The sequence below is a fragment of the Sander lucioperca genome, chromosome 17, assembly GCF_008315115.2.
Source record: "Sander lucioperca isolate FBNREF2018 chromosome 17, SLUC_FBN_1.2, whole genome shotgun sequence".
Classification (NCBI taxonomy): Eukaryota; Metazoa; Chordata; class Actinopteri; order Perciformes; family Percidae; genus Sander; species Sander lucioperca.
The window spans coordinates 31,087,756-31,102,178 of record NC_050189.1 but is presented as its reverse complement, the minus strand read 5'-3'; the positions used below and the strand labels follow the sequence as shown (position 1 = coordinate 31,102,178).

At 40.0% G+C, this 14,423-nt stretch overlaps 1 protein-coding gene across 1 annotated transcript; it reads right to left on the bottom strand.

Moving 5' to 3' along the window:
• Window positions 1–7,625: 7,625 nt before the first annotated feature.
• On the bottom strand, window positions 7,626–13,038 carry LOC116044119 (protein c-ets-1-B-like). Its single transcript, XM_031291161.1, has 8 exons — window positions 13,032–13,038; window positions 12,769–12,888; window positions 12,458–12,661; window positions 11,657–11,731; window positions 11,324–11,515; window positions 9,849–10,067; window positions 9,626–9,744; window positions 7,626–8,033 (listed from the first exon to the last, which is right to left on the bottom strand). The coding sequence occupies exons 1-8, from the start codon at window positions 13,036–13,038 to the stop codon at window positions 7,821–7,823; spliced, it is 1,149 nt and encodes a 382-aa protein (XP_031147021.1). The 3' UTR covers window positions 7,626–7,820.
• Between the last annotated feature and the right edge of the window lie 1,385 nt (window positions 13,039–14,423).

Below are 14,423 nucleotides of genomic sequence, written 5' to 3'. Positions count from 1 at the left end.
TGAATAGAAATGAGATGAATACATTTAAAATACAAAACACTGTGAGCACAATATGTCTATTCCCAAGTGCACATGCATATTTTGTGTGTGTGTGTGTGGGTGTGCGTGTGCGTGTGTGTGTGTGTGTGTGTGTGTGTGTGTATGTGTGTGTGTGTGTGTGTGTGTGACAGTGTGTTGAAGTCTAAATGAAGTCTCACAAAGCACAGAGGGCTCATGAGGTGTTAATAAGACCAGGCAGACCCCCTGCCTGTTTTTCAGGCTCACACATTACAGCCATGTGCTTTGATCAATCATTGTGTTGTTTTTGTTAGGGCAAACGCACATTAGCCATGTGTGATTGTGTACATGTGTTTCTCTCCTCTGGAGATCAATAGCATGTAGAGCAGAATAGTGGGAAAATATAAATAAATGATAACATTTAGTGATATGTTTTTATACAATTATATAGTCATAAAAATGTCTTTTGTTTAAGAACATTCCATGCATAGTTTTTTACATAACAGTACATAATAACATACAATGTGTGTGTGTGTGTGTGTGTGTGTGTGTGTGTGTGTGTGTGTGTATGTGTATGTGTGTGTGTGTGTGTGTGTGTGTTCATTACATCTACATTTTACAGAGCATTGGGCATCCATCTAAGCAAGAGTGTGTTTAGAGTGTTGACCAGCTGAAATCCATTTGACTTGTATTTGTCCATTAATAAGCATGTATTCCAACTAAAATGGACTATGAAAGTGGAGATGTTTTTCATGGTATGTCATTGATAGGTATTCTTTTGACAAGAAAATATTAACTCAAGGTCCACTGGCAAGCTTTTTCAGGAGCTTTCAACCACAGCTCACAGTCTTCATCAGTTAAAGGAGTTTGCTCAGTAGTATGGAGAGTATGGAACTTTGGTCATCACTAGTGATTTGCCCATAGAAAACATGCCTTTTTGGAATGGCCCAATTGCTTGGTATTGCTGCTTGCAGCTTTCTTGAGAACTGCTCATCCAAACAACTTGAAACTTGACACTGCGCTTTCTTGGGTCCTGAAATAATATACCTGCCATGACATAGTTGGATCCCCTAGCAATGCTAGACAATCTACATCAATACCAGCCATTGGTCCCCCCACTTTCCGCCCCTGGCCTGATTTGGCGTATTTGGGACCAGGCTATTAATGGGAACAAAAGCATTCATTCCGAAAGTTACATCGCTGATTCTTGAAATGGTGGAGTTTGCTACAATGTAACATCTCGGGTCTCTCTTTCTTCATCTGTAGCGAGCAGTGAAGAGCAAGCTGTACCCAGCATGATGTTCTGCGGTGAAACAGTAATAGGGTTCCCGCTCAATACACTACACAGTGTGTACACAACGCACTACTAATAAATATGTCCCGTAGAGCTCCAGAGCTCTCATTCAGATTCAGATTTGCGAAAGACAGACGCACAGACAGAGATTTCTTCCTTTAGAGTTAGATGTGATAAGAGGTGGGTGTTTCTGTGGAGATTATAACCCTGTCTGTTCAAGAATGGCCTGTCAGGATTTGCAAGGTGTGGACCCAAAAATGCAGAGACGAGGAGGTAATGGAAGATATAGAAGATGTTTTAAAGTAACGGCTTACAAACAAAGGGAGTCCTGAGGCAGGCAAAAGGTGTAGAGGCGTGTAGGCAAAAGAGTTCCAAAAACACTCAGAAAACTGAAGACTGGGGAATCCCAAACACAAGGAATTGCGAGACATCAGAAGCAACAAACACAATGATCTGATAACAGACAAAGGCAAGAAAAAGCACAGACTAAATACACGAGGTAACGAGGATAGTAACGAGGGACAGGTGTCATGAGGGCTGATGAACAGGTGAGACACATCACAAAGGCAGGAAAATACAAGGCAAGAAGTAAAACAAGACATGACACAGGAGAACACTACAAAGTAAAACAGGAAACTGAAGCATGAAAACACACAAGAATGGAACTAGGAAACCAAAACACAGAACAAACATGGGTAAAACATAACCATGAACAAATAACAGGGAAATAGTAACGCACAGGAAATTAATTGACAAAATAAAACAGGAAAAACCACAACCATGACCTGGCCTCCCTGATCTGGAGTAAGTAATACAACGTGGTGGAATTATGTTTTACTGTAGGAGAAAACATGTTTCACTTGTTATACCTTTGAGTGAGTCACTTTGTACATAAAGAAGTACCTTCTTGTGTATGACACGTTCAGGTGTCAACATATCATTTAAATCCCCAGATTTATAGCGTGGCTGAATGCTGGTTCAACTGAATGCTAATTTGATTTTATCCTTCAGTGAACTGGAGACAGAAACAGAGTGAGCATCAAGCATCAAGTGTGTAAAGATTACTTCCACCACTTACCCTCCACAGGCCCGATAATGGAAGAGCCGACATGGGGGAGAGTGTGTGTCTTTGTCTGGATGTGATGGAAATGAGTTTATTCACTGATCAGGACAGCTTGTCTCTTTTTTAGGGTAAGAGAATATGACATTAACCTTGTAATTTATACCATAGTAGTTTCTCCTTGAGAGCTGTGAGTAAGAAAAGGAGAAACAAAACAGAATCATGCCCCCAGAAATGAGCTTTACCAAAAAGGCCTCCGGAGTGTGATGACGATTATAAAATAAAGCTTGTATCACTGTAGCGCAGCATCATTTCCATCATTCATTTATTAAACAAATTGAACATTGAATTGAATATAAAAGTTACACTTTAAAGGGTGGTTTTCAGCTGCTATTGTCTTTCAACAAACACAAAAAATGTCTGAGTGTCTTTATTGTGTTTATTGCACAAGTTGAAATAAAAAATGAAAAATTGTGCAGTCCTAGTAGATGTAGTTTATAATGGTCTTCTCCAGGAAGAACTGTTTGCCTCTGTTTTGTTTCTAGTCTTTTTGCCAAGCTAAGCTAAACAAGGGCTAGCCCTTATCCAGAACAGGACTACTTCATAGAAGTACTAATAGAAGGCACAGACTTTTTTAGTTGCCTCTTCGTCAGGAAATCTTTATAGCAACCTCTGTGGTTGGAGAAAACGACAATAGATGGGTGCAAAGTAGTCTCGCATTGCCAATCCTATCTCCAACCACTTTATAATAATTACATTTCACTATCTTTATCTTTAGTTTTCTGTACTGTTTGATTTTGCCTTACATTTGCATAAATAACTTATCTTTCTTTATCTTATTTGAATATATTTCTTATCTTTTTTTATATTATACTTGTTGTACATGTCCTTATTGCACCGTGGGCAGGAGAGAAACGTATTTTCAATTGTTATGCTTGTCTGGCACATATTGCAGAATTGACAATAAAGTTGACTTGACTTGAACACATACTGTATTTGCACTGAATTGGAAGTGATGATATTTTACACAATACACTGAATTACAAGGGTGTAGAGAACAGGGCGCTATTACAGATTTATGTATATAAACTAAAACTTTAGTATTAAAGTTTAAATTAAATTAAATTAAATTAAATTAAAGTTAAGTTGTAATTTAGTCAGTCTGCTGAAAATGAGTACCACTCCAGCTCTGTCCACTGCACTGTGGAGTAAGGTCTGGCTACACTACAGATACATTCTGGGATAGGAGAAAAAAACGCTCTGGGTTGTTTGCATTTCTTTAAACCAATCACAATCGTCTTGCTCCGGTTGCAGCAATGGTGTATCTGCAAAATAGTCTCTGGAAGGAACTTGTTTGGTGGAACATTTTCACCCTACAAAAGTAAACTCCACATACAATATTAAATGTAGTTAAAGCTATAGTGCGTAGTTTCTGTCTTCCCCATGAGGAATTCTAAGTAATGACAACAACACTGTTGGCGAGTCCACATGATAAAGCCTTCCGTGACCGCGCACAGAAAAAACACTTTGAAAACTTTATTGTTCACTGCAACTTTCTGAAATTCGGTTATAACATTATTTTTGTTTATTTATTCTTGTCCTTAAATTTACTGGCTTAATTTAATGATTTTAATGTCTATACTTGATTGTAATATCTATTTTATTATAATGTTTCCAAATTTTAACTATAGCCTACTTGTCTTTGTTATGATTGTGCTTTGTTTCTTGAATGTACATATATTGTTTGTTTACCATGTGTTTCTATGCCTCTGTAAAGCCCTTTGAGTTGCCTTGTGTATGAATTGTGCTATACAAATCAACTTGCCTTGCCTTGCCTTAAACATAATTTGCTCTTACCAGTGTATCTCCGTGTATACTTCGTCCAAAGCAATGCCACCAATCAGTCCCAAAACGTCCCAGTTAGAGAGGAAATGCCGTAAACATATTACTTGAAATTCTTTACAATCATTTCCCCAAAAGAACAAAGCAAAAATTGTTAAAATTGATACACTTTTTCGTTTGAGTATTAACGCGCTTGCTGACATCGTTTTGCCCAAATATGGCTAAATCTGCCCCTCCTCAGTGTAATTGTGTGGCTCTGTATTAATTCTTGAATGGCACCACTTAGTCGACTCAAACGCAATGGGATACATTTGGCCTTAAAAAAAATCATAATTTAATGAATAGAAAACTTGCCAACATGTTATGCCAGGTTCATTAAGAGGAGGATGACTCTGGACCCAAAGCTGTACCATAAAACCTAATTTTTTTCACAATAACTAGGACTCCTTTATCCAAAAACCAACCAAGTATCAGAAGAGTAGTCACACTAAATTATATCTTGGCATAATAAACACATTTCTTCAGCACTTGTGTGTAGGCTTGGGTATCGAGTATCGAGTATTGATTGGAACCGGGACTAGCTTTGCGATTTTCCCGGACTCGTTCAAAAGTTTAAATTTCGATTCCTAGTTTCGATTCACAGTCTGCCGACCAGAAGAAGAAACCGCTGAACACCAACGAAGAAGCTCCACCGGAAGTGTTGGCATAACCGAGCAAGTCGAACATGGATAGCGTGCGTCGGCGGTTCAAAGTGTGGCTTCACTTTTCTAAACAGAACGAAATCTCGGCAAAATGCAACATTTGCGACAAGATTGTTTTGTGCATAGGGGGGTGCACATCGAACATGATAAAGCACCTCCGAGTTCATGGAGTAGAAATAAATGTGTGCCCCGTCGTTGACGCGCTGCGCCGACCGTCCTCCGCTGCCTCTTCCTCTGGTTCTGGCTCTGGCTCCAACCCCTGCCTGGCACCGCAGTGACTGCACTGCAGTCCGAATCCGGTAAGTAAAACAATACATATACAATAAATAATGTCTTGCACCAACATTGAGGCAGCTAACAAATTAGCCCACGTATTTTTTCATAGACAATTTACGACCTGAGATTGCGAACGTTAGCCAGGCTGGTGACTCCACGACTCTGTGTTCTGTGTTTTCTCCACAGCAGGAGATACTATCTGTCCAGAAGGCTCACGCATCCTGCCTGAGAAGGCAGATATGGTCAAATAACAACTGTTTCTGATTTTATACTGTACCTGCTGCTAATCTGGACTGGGTTTTACAAGTTGTTTCTTATTGTTTATTTGCTATTCTGCACCAGGTTAGCCCATCAGTGGGAGCACGGTAACATGTTTAAGTACCTGCAGCATCATACACTCATGTGTAAATGTGTTTTCATGAGGTTTTCAAAAATAAAGCTCTCTTGAGGAAAGTGTACCCCTGTGAAAATATATTCATAATTTATAATATTTATATTCAAGTTCATAGATTTGATATTTATATTGTAGTTGAAAACAGCCCTGTGAGAAATTCATAGTAAAGTTCATAAAAAGTTCATAGAATTAAAATTGATGGAGATGGTCAGACTATTTCCTTCAGAAAGACCATTGGTTAGCTAGCTCATTTAAAATATCCTAAACTTTTTTGACCCTGATTCTTAAAAGAATCGGAATCGAGAATCGTTAGGAACCTGAATCGAAACAAGGAATCGGAATCGGAATCGGAATCGTTAAAATTCAAACGATACCTAACCCTACTTGTGTGTACTATTTACGTAAGTTTATATTGTAAACCAGCTGTGCTGGGTCAAACTAAAAGAAGTCATTCTTAAATCCACCGGAGCAGAAATGATCCCCTGCTGCATTAGGAATTAGAGGGCAATAAATCAATAAACAAGCCTTGTGTGGTTGGAGATGTAAAATTAGACAGCTTGATTTCTCTGCAGGAGCTGACCCAAACACATATGTAGTAAAGTGAAACGCAGAAGGAGTTGGCTGAGCAAACGTGAATACATCAATTAGGTTCCATTAGTCCAAGCACCAGCTGATCTCTGTTAAAACACTTCCTGGCAGGGATTCTTTCAGGCTGGATCTTTGTGTTCATCACCTCAGACTATCCTATCCTGTCTGCTTAGTGTCTCATTGGAAGGAATTATTTGGACAAAGATCAGTGTAGTGCACTGTGGCTTGCGCAGCAGCCCAAGAGAGCAAAGCCACTCTCTCCATTGGAAATAATGGCCTTGCTGTGTGCAATGTTGAATTTGTGCTTTTGCTATAAAAGCCCATGACAATGCTTGATGCTTAATGTTGATGTTTATCAGGTAATGTTTACCATGGACACCTTCTTAAGGCTCTGACACACCAACCCAACGGCCGTCCTTCGGCAGAAAAGGCAGTCAGTCTGCCTCCCCAAGTTGGTCAAAAAAGTGCCTCGGAACACATCGAAGCAACGCCGACTTGAGCGTACGTTCTGCGCGTGCGCAAGACGTAATATGTCTCTATAGCAGCACTAATCTGTATTGTCGCCCAAAAAATTAAAACCGGCAGCTGTTTGGACGAATGTGTCACGTGGGTCTGGCTTCTCCCGAATTTCAAACCCAGACTATAATGGCGACTCGTTTGGAATACAATCTCATATTTTACGAAAATAGTTCACCAAAACGTGTTTCTGAAAACATTTTAAGCGAGAAATAGGCCATGCAGTTGCTGAAACTGTCTTCATTTCAGATCGACAAAGGTCAGTTTAAAAGATTTTCGTCAGATTTTGAGAGGCTCTAGTCACGCTAGTCCCGCTCGTCATTTCCGGGTTAGCACTCCACCAATCAGATTGGTCATTGAGTCCGACTGCCCGCCTTCCGATTCAACTTGTAAAACCGGCCCAAATGAAGGCCGACGGCTCCTCTGACTGACAACGGCACAGAACACACCAAACAGACTCGAGTCACTGACCTCACCAGACGGCCGATAATCGGGTTGGTGTGTCAGCGCCTTTAGTCAACGATCCCCTCAACTCAAAAATGTGTGTTTCTTATGTTTATGACACGGCTCTACACAACTAGGTTGCTACAACAAACTCTTGCTTTGCGTGATCAGGTGTGGTAAAAACACTACAACTTTTGTCCAAAGAGGACAGAAAAGTTTGTCGTACAACAGTCATAAACATTCATAAGGACTTCTGACAGTGGCATGTCAGTCTTATGCACACCCCTTCAAATAAAGCCAAAAAAAAAAAACATGTCTACATTCAGTTCACAGTAGATGGGCCAAAACATAAAAAGAGCACCCATACATACGTTTATTGTTGAATTCTATGGGTAATCAATAACAACGTGGTTGATTTAAAAAATAAATAAAAGATCAACATTATGTGGCATACAGTATGTTAAAACAACAGCAGCATCCTTACACACACACACACACACACACACACACACACACACACACACACACACACACACACACACACACACTGTGTGTATCACCCTCTGAGCCTCAGATGGTCAGTTCTCATAAATAACAAACTTCATCATCAATCATAAAGTTATAATAATTACTGATAAAAGGTTATAAACTGAAGTATCCCATATAAAAAATGTAACTGCTCCTTGTTGCGAGTGTTTGTTGAGGTCATTACTGGTTCTTGTTACTGATGTCCAACATGGCGTGCAGCTCCCCAGGCTCATATCCCAGCAGGCCTTGCAGGTTGCAGACAAAGCGGTAGACGTAGCGTTTGCCAGCTGTCTTGCGGATGATGTTCTTGTCGTAGTAGTATCGTAGGCCTCGACTGAGCTTCTCATAGTTCATCTTGGGTTTGTTCTTCCTCTTACCCCACAGCAGGGCCACCTGGACACAGAGCTACAGCTTAACTCCAGACCTCATAGAGCTGCAGAACTGTCATTACTTTGACAGCAATATAATGATGATCAATAGTATTAATGTTGCAAATGTAATGGTTGACATTGTTAAGTGGTAACTGCAGTCACTGGAGTCACATAGAATTAGACTGATCTATTGATTTTTAACAAAATTAAAAACACAAACTTGTAGAGCTAGACCGTTAAAAGACTTAAACTTGATCAAAAATAATGTCATTTTATCATCATTAGCAGTAGTACTGGGTATGGTATGGTTAAAATTATTATCATAAGGATATATTCCACTGTCGATAAATATGTCAGTAAAGGTTTGGAATATTAGTTATTGTGTCCAGCTGTTGGTGAAAATAGCTAACTACTGCCACAAAACCAGCAGCTTATATTGCCATGTGTTAAATAAACTCGATATAATGTGGAGTGGAGTTGTGACTCTGTGAGTGCTCTGTTTTAGTGCCTGTCTCTTTTTTTTTAAAGATTATTTTTTGGGCATTTATTCGACAGGACAGCTGAAGACATGAAAGGGGAGAGAGAGAGAGGGGGGATGACATGCAGCAAAGGGCTGCAGGTCGGAGTTGAACTCGGCCCACTGGGTCGAAGAGTAAACCTCTATATATGGGCACCCGCTCTACCAACTGAGCTATCCGGACGCCCATCCCTGTTTCTTTAATCCCCCCCTGTTGAATAAGCCCAGTCTGCTCTGATTGGTCAGCATTTCTGGGTCATCTGCATCTGCGCTCTCGGAGTCTCTGCACCGTCTTGCAGCCGGGGAATAACTGTAACGGCACTGTAGCGGCACTTTCTAACCACATATAGTATAGTTGTGACATCACAACCCTACGAAGGTCCTGACACCTCGTTTAAAGGCTTGTTCTAAATACGGGCTTTGTGCATTTCTCTGTGAATCCACAATCGAGCGTTTTGATACTTTAACAGTATTTATATTGCACCTCGACCTGCTTTATAATAAAAAAAGACACAACATCTCATTTATTGACAAAATGGGATCTTTAAGCCAGTTGTTCCCAAGCTTTTTGGTCTGAGGTCCCCCCACAGCCCTGTCAGATGAATTTATGTACCCCTTCATCAATCCCAATGTATGTTCCAAATGTAAAACACTATACTATATATTCATTTCAAAATGTTTTCATACAATTGAACTGTCAATCTTTAGGTTAGTTTGATCAGCAATCATACTACTACTAGTCTAGGATACAATTACTTGGAGAGAAGCTGAATGTTTCCACTATTTATTCATTACTTTCAGCTACCTGTTTAAACTTCTGTGCTCGCGTGCTCGTTTTACACACTCTTACATAACTGCAACACAAACTGTTCAGGTGTTACAGTTGACTTAACATGTGAATATATTTTTTAAACAAATCCCACTTTCTATTTTTTTCAAATTAGTCAAGCAACTCTACAATCTTTCCACGCACGCCCTGGCAACTGAAAAAGTGGTTAGGGTTAGGGTTTACCTAACCCTAACCCTTTAAGCTATAGCTAAACATGGCCTATGGTGTTTTACATCCCATTTTGCTAAAACCTACAGGCATTGTGTACCTCATCAGGGTCCGTCAGCTTGAACTCCCACCCATCTCCTGTCCAGCTGATACATGACTGACAGCTGCAGTCTGTGAGAAGCTCCAACAGAAACTGCCACAGCTGGATGGGACCACTTCCTATGGTAGGAAGACTAGATTGAAGAATTGCTGCATAGATTTATATATTTAGATATGAATCCATATGAGATATAAAAACTGAATCTCCTTCAGCCACCACTCACCAGTGAAACCGGCAAGGATCACTGCGGGTATCACGGCCGTGCCCACATCTGTTTTGTTGTCTACATATTCTTTGAAGCTTCTGTGTGAGTGTGGTAAAGTGAAGATATCTTCAGACACGGTCTGTTCCATCAATGGCTTTATATCATGGAGAGGAGCAGTCCAAGATAGAGAGCCCACAAAGTCAGAGTCGTCACTGTGAGCAATCTCCACTTCTGAGTCTGTCTCTGCGAGTACACCATAGGAGAAACAGAGAAAAGGCAGGTTAATAAAGATGGAAGGCACTCAAGTGATGATGTATCACTGGTGGCCATATTGGCCTAAATGCTCCACTATGTTCAGCAGCGACTCTCTAACTGTGTCTGTCTGCTGCCTCCCCTAAAAAAGCTCCATAGATGTGAGGAGAACTGTATATTCTCGGTCTCGGATGAAGAGGACTCAGGATTTTATTTCAAGAACGGTCAAGACCACAACTTCAGGGATATCACTAAACTGCCTGTGTATTGTCTGATTTATGTGTTAACATCATTACTGCAATTGGATGTAAAACTTCCTACTTCAAATACAACCAATAACTTGACTAATTTCTAATTTGAAATGTGTTAACCCCCATTCCCCGATCCCCCTTAACACGCACTCCCAAAGTAAATGTAGGTGACAGGAGAAGAAGCTCTAGCTGTCTGGGAGATGTCAGCCAAATCAAACCAAAACATTTTATTTATTACATTTTATTTATTATATTTTTTTAAAGTTTATTTGCAAAACAACATCTAAAAGAAAACACACAGCAGTGTTGGGACCACCTAACATTTTTATCTGCACTAAGTAAGGAAGCATAAAGAAAGGTAAGTGCAAGTGACGCCATCGAAGCTAGCTAGCTAAAGTTATCAATCTTCCTCTGTACCAAAACTCTCCAGAAATCTCTTCACCCCACACCCAAAGGGATTTTATTGCACCGTGGGTTGGAGATAAACACATTTTCAATTGCTCTGTATGTCTGGCACATATGGCAGAATTGTTTGTAAAGTTGACTTCACTTGATTTGATTTAGCGAATATTAGCTATAGCCTACATATTAGCTAGTTGTGTATATACTGTATGTTTCAGTTGTTTGGTCTGGTCTTGGTCTTGGTCTCGATACACTCTGGTCTTGGTGATGACGTGGTCTAGGTGGTCTTGACTACAACACTGTAGAAAGTAGTTCCAATAAAAACTGCTGCTGATGAGATACATTCAATTTGGCTCAGTACCACCACAAACAGGGAGGAACATCTCAAAACTATCTGCATGGCTTAATACCACAGGAGGTAAGTGATTCAGGTGAGCCTTTAAAGAACATTTTTAGAATTACAATCTCATCCTGAAACATGACTGAGAACAAACACTAACTCAGGACCAAAGTAGAATGTAATCGCAAGAAACACAACATCTTATTTGCACCATATATAACGTGTAAGTGTGTGGAATGTGTTTTCACCTCCAGCCCCTTGTGTTTCATGCAGCAGAGCAACAGCGGTCATGCTCCTGCTGGGATCTTCTGTTTTTATCAGATAGTAGTCTACACGTTGTACAGGGACAGGGTGCAGAGTGTGGAGCTCTGTCCTCTCACTTGGATGGTACTGAACATGATAATTGTGTTTGTCTGAATGCTCCTGAACATAGTAGTTTTCTGAGGAAACATAGACAAGGGAATCATAAAACAGTTTTCAACAATATAACAAGTAACAATGTAGTAATTATGTAATTATAGAGGGGGTAATTTGGTAATAACAACGGTTAAAGGTTGAAGAAGACATTATTACATTATTACCTTTGTTGATTTGAAGCTGGCAGTAAGATGGTATCGTGCATGTGGGTAATGAAGAACTGCAGTCATATTCATTCTCTGGACAATGAAATTCAAACATTGTGTTATTATTCCATGATCAGTGACAATGACTAAGAAGAATATAATAAAGAACATATGTTTACCTGTGTGCATGCATACTTTTTACATATACTTTAGATGAATGTAAAGCCATTATTACGGAGCCCCTAAAGGACATGTTTTTTTTTTCTTGTGCGCATGAGAAACTTTTTTGTGAGCACGAGATACTTTTCTCATGAGTACACGAAAAGTATCTTGTGCTTCAGAGAAACCAATCTGAGTACCAGTCTGAATGGCTGCCGAGAAGGAGGTATTCATCCTTCTAAAAACGCAAAATGTACCTTATAGTGTCATCAACAAACTTAAAGATGATAAGGTAACTGTTTACCGATTTTATGCTCTGAATGTGAAATAGCCACATAACCAGGGGCGGGGCTAGAAGGGGGGCCAGGGGTGGCACCGGCCCCCGCTGAAATATGATTGGACCCCCCTGGGGCCCCCCCCCCCCCCCCCTCCCCCCCAATCCACTGGGCTAGACTGCTGTCAATCTGACAATTGGGATTTCCATTGGATCAGAGTTCTGTCACTTGGCTGCCTGTACTGTTTCCGTGGTGACTGTCCAAAATTCTGATACCATGGAACCAGTCGCCAAAAATGTTGATCATGAGCAGCAAGCAGCAAGGCACGTTTCAAGGAAAATGTGAGTTTGTAAGAATCATTTTTTGTTTGAAAAAATCCCGTTACCTCTCCTCATGGTCTCCAGATGCTCCCACAGGATCTCTCCTGCGATGCAGTCAGACATCAGGCCCAGGAAAGCCTCTCGTTCCAGGCCACACAGCTCGCTTCCCTGCAGGCCTCTCAGATCTGACCCTAGGCAATGGAGACCGAACTCAGCCTGACACCAGTCCAGCCAGTAGTTCACCTCCCATTCAGACCACAAGGTAGGATCTGGACAAAATAAATAGGAGTAAATCTACATCTCTGAATGTACTGTAATGGGAGCTTTCACTCCTGTATTCATGAATGCAATATCCTGTATGTGGCTCAGGCAGTACCCTGTGGGAAGAGATGGTTGATTCTCTCCTGGGCAAATCCAGTGAAACTGGCCTTCACCGCTTGGTTGAGGACCTCCTTACTGGTCGGGGTGAGAGGAGGGACCTCCAGGGTGTCCATCTCTGGGAGACCATATAAAGACCCTCATGTGTAAGATCATTAGACATTAAATTATAAAATAATATTTTGCATTTGTCAACAACTATAACTCCTTTCAACAAGCGGCAAGGGCGTAGTGGACACAGGGTATGCGGGGGACCCGCACTTTCCATGTCGGTGCCCTCTGTCCCCCACACTTAGAAAACGTCTGAGTTGATTTGAACACACACCATAAGTAGGCGAATGCGCACCTTACTCAGGTTGCATCAGTTGATTGATATACTCATATATATAGGCAATAATAAAATACTATATATTTAAAATATATACAAAAGAATATAGTGAGGAAAACTAATTAAAATATGCAATAATTAAGACCAGTGTATATGATGAAATAGTGGCATTAGAATGTGCCAGAGGCCACCAAATTTGGGCTACTACGGCCAGAATTTACAGGTTAGGTTTATGGACATTTCAGTTTTTCCATCAATTATAAATGAATGTAGGCTACTTGGAATCCATGATTTGGAGAGACTAATGGGAGAGGATCTTTTCAATAAAAATCCTCCTCCTGAAAATCTGTCCCCCTCACTTTTGAAATTACAGCTACACTCCTGACAAGTGGTATTCTTTTTAGTTATTAAGGTTTAAAAACAATCCCATAGATATATATATATATATTGTATATACAGTACACCATTGATATTTCAAAATACTCAGTACACCTCACTGATTAATTGATCAACATAAGTCCACATTGAATGGCCTGAACAGTTTATGAGTTATTATGTTATCTTTATACAGTACAAACTCCAATCAAGTATTGAAATGTTCACAATTGCACACTGATCAACTTTGCATACGCTCATTATGATGGGATGATGATACAGTTTATGAGTTATGTACCATAATGCATTAGAGCCTAATGTTGGAGTGCTTTAAAGCTCCCACTGCATCTTTAACTCAGCCAATACATTAAGGTCAATGAGTTTAAAAATAACAAAGTATATTTTTAGAAAGATTTCTTCACTCCAGGACAACTGAGCCAATTACATACAATGATGAAGGCCATGAGATGCGGCTGAAAGGACATTGGGTTAAAACCTTCCATTTCCGCAGTCAAGAATGATCCAGCATGATGAGTTTCAATCTATAAAGAGCTTTTAACTGCCTGTGGATGACCTGTACATGTGTATAGACAGGTAATGATGTGTTTATTCACATATAAATAACATAAATATGATTTAAGCTAAGGATAAATCATTCATTACCTGTTTAAACACCAAATGCTTCAGTGGTGAAGCTATTGTTGACTAATCTATTATTAAACATTTTAAAATGTCTGCTCACAACTACATTATAGTATATCATAAACCATTCATCACAAATACTCAATAGGGTGGTTAAAGTAAGTTGTTGCCATAATGTTCAAATTACGTTAAAAAATTACCAGAGAATGATCAGATTGAAACAAACAAGAAATGCGTCAGAATCACTTTGAACTCCTCCTTGATGTTGACTGAAGAGTGGGATGAAAATCCTTGTCTTACCGTAAGTA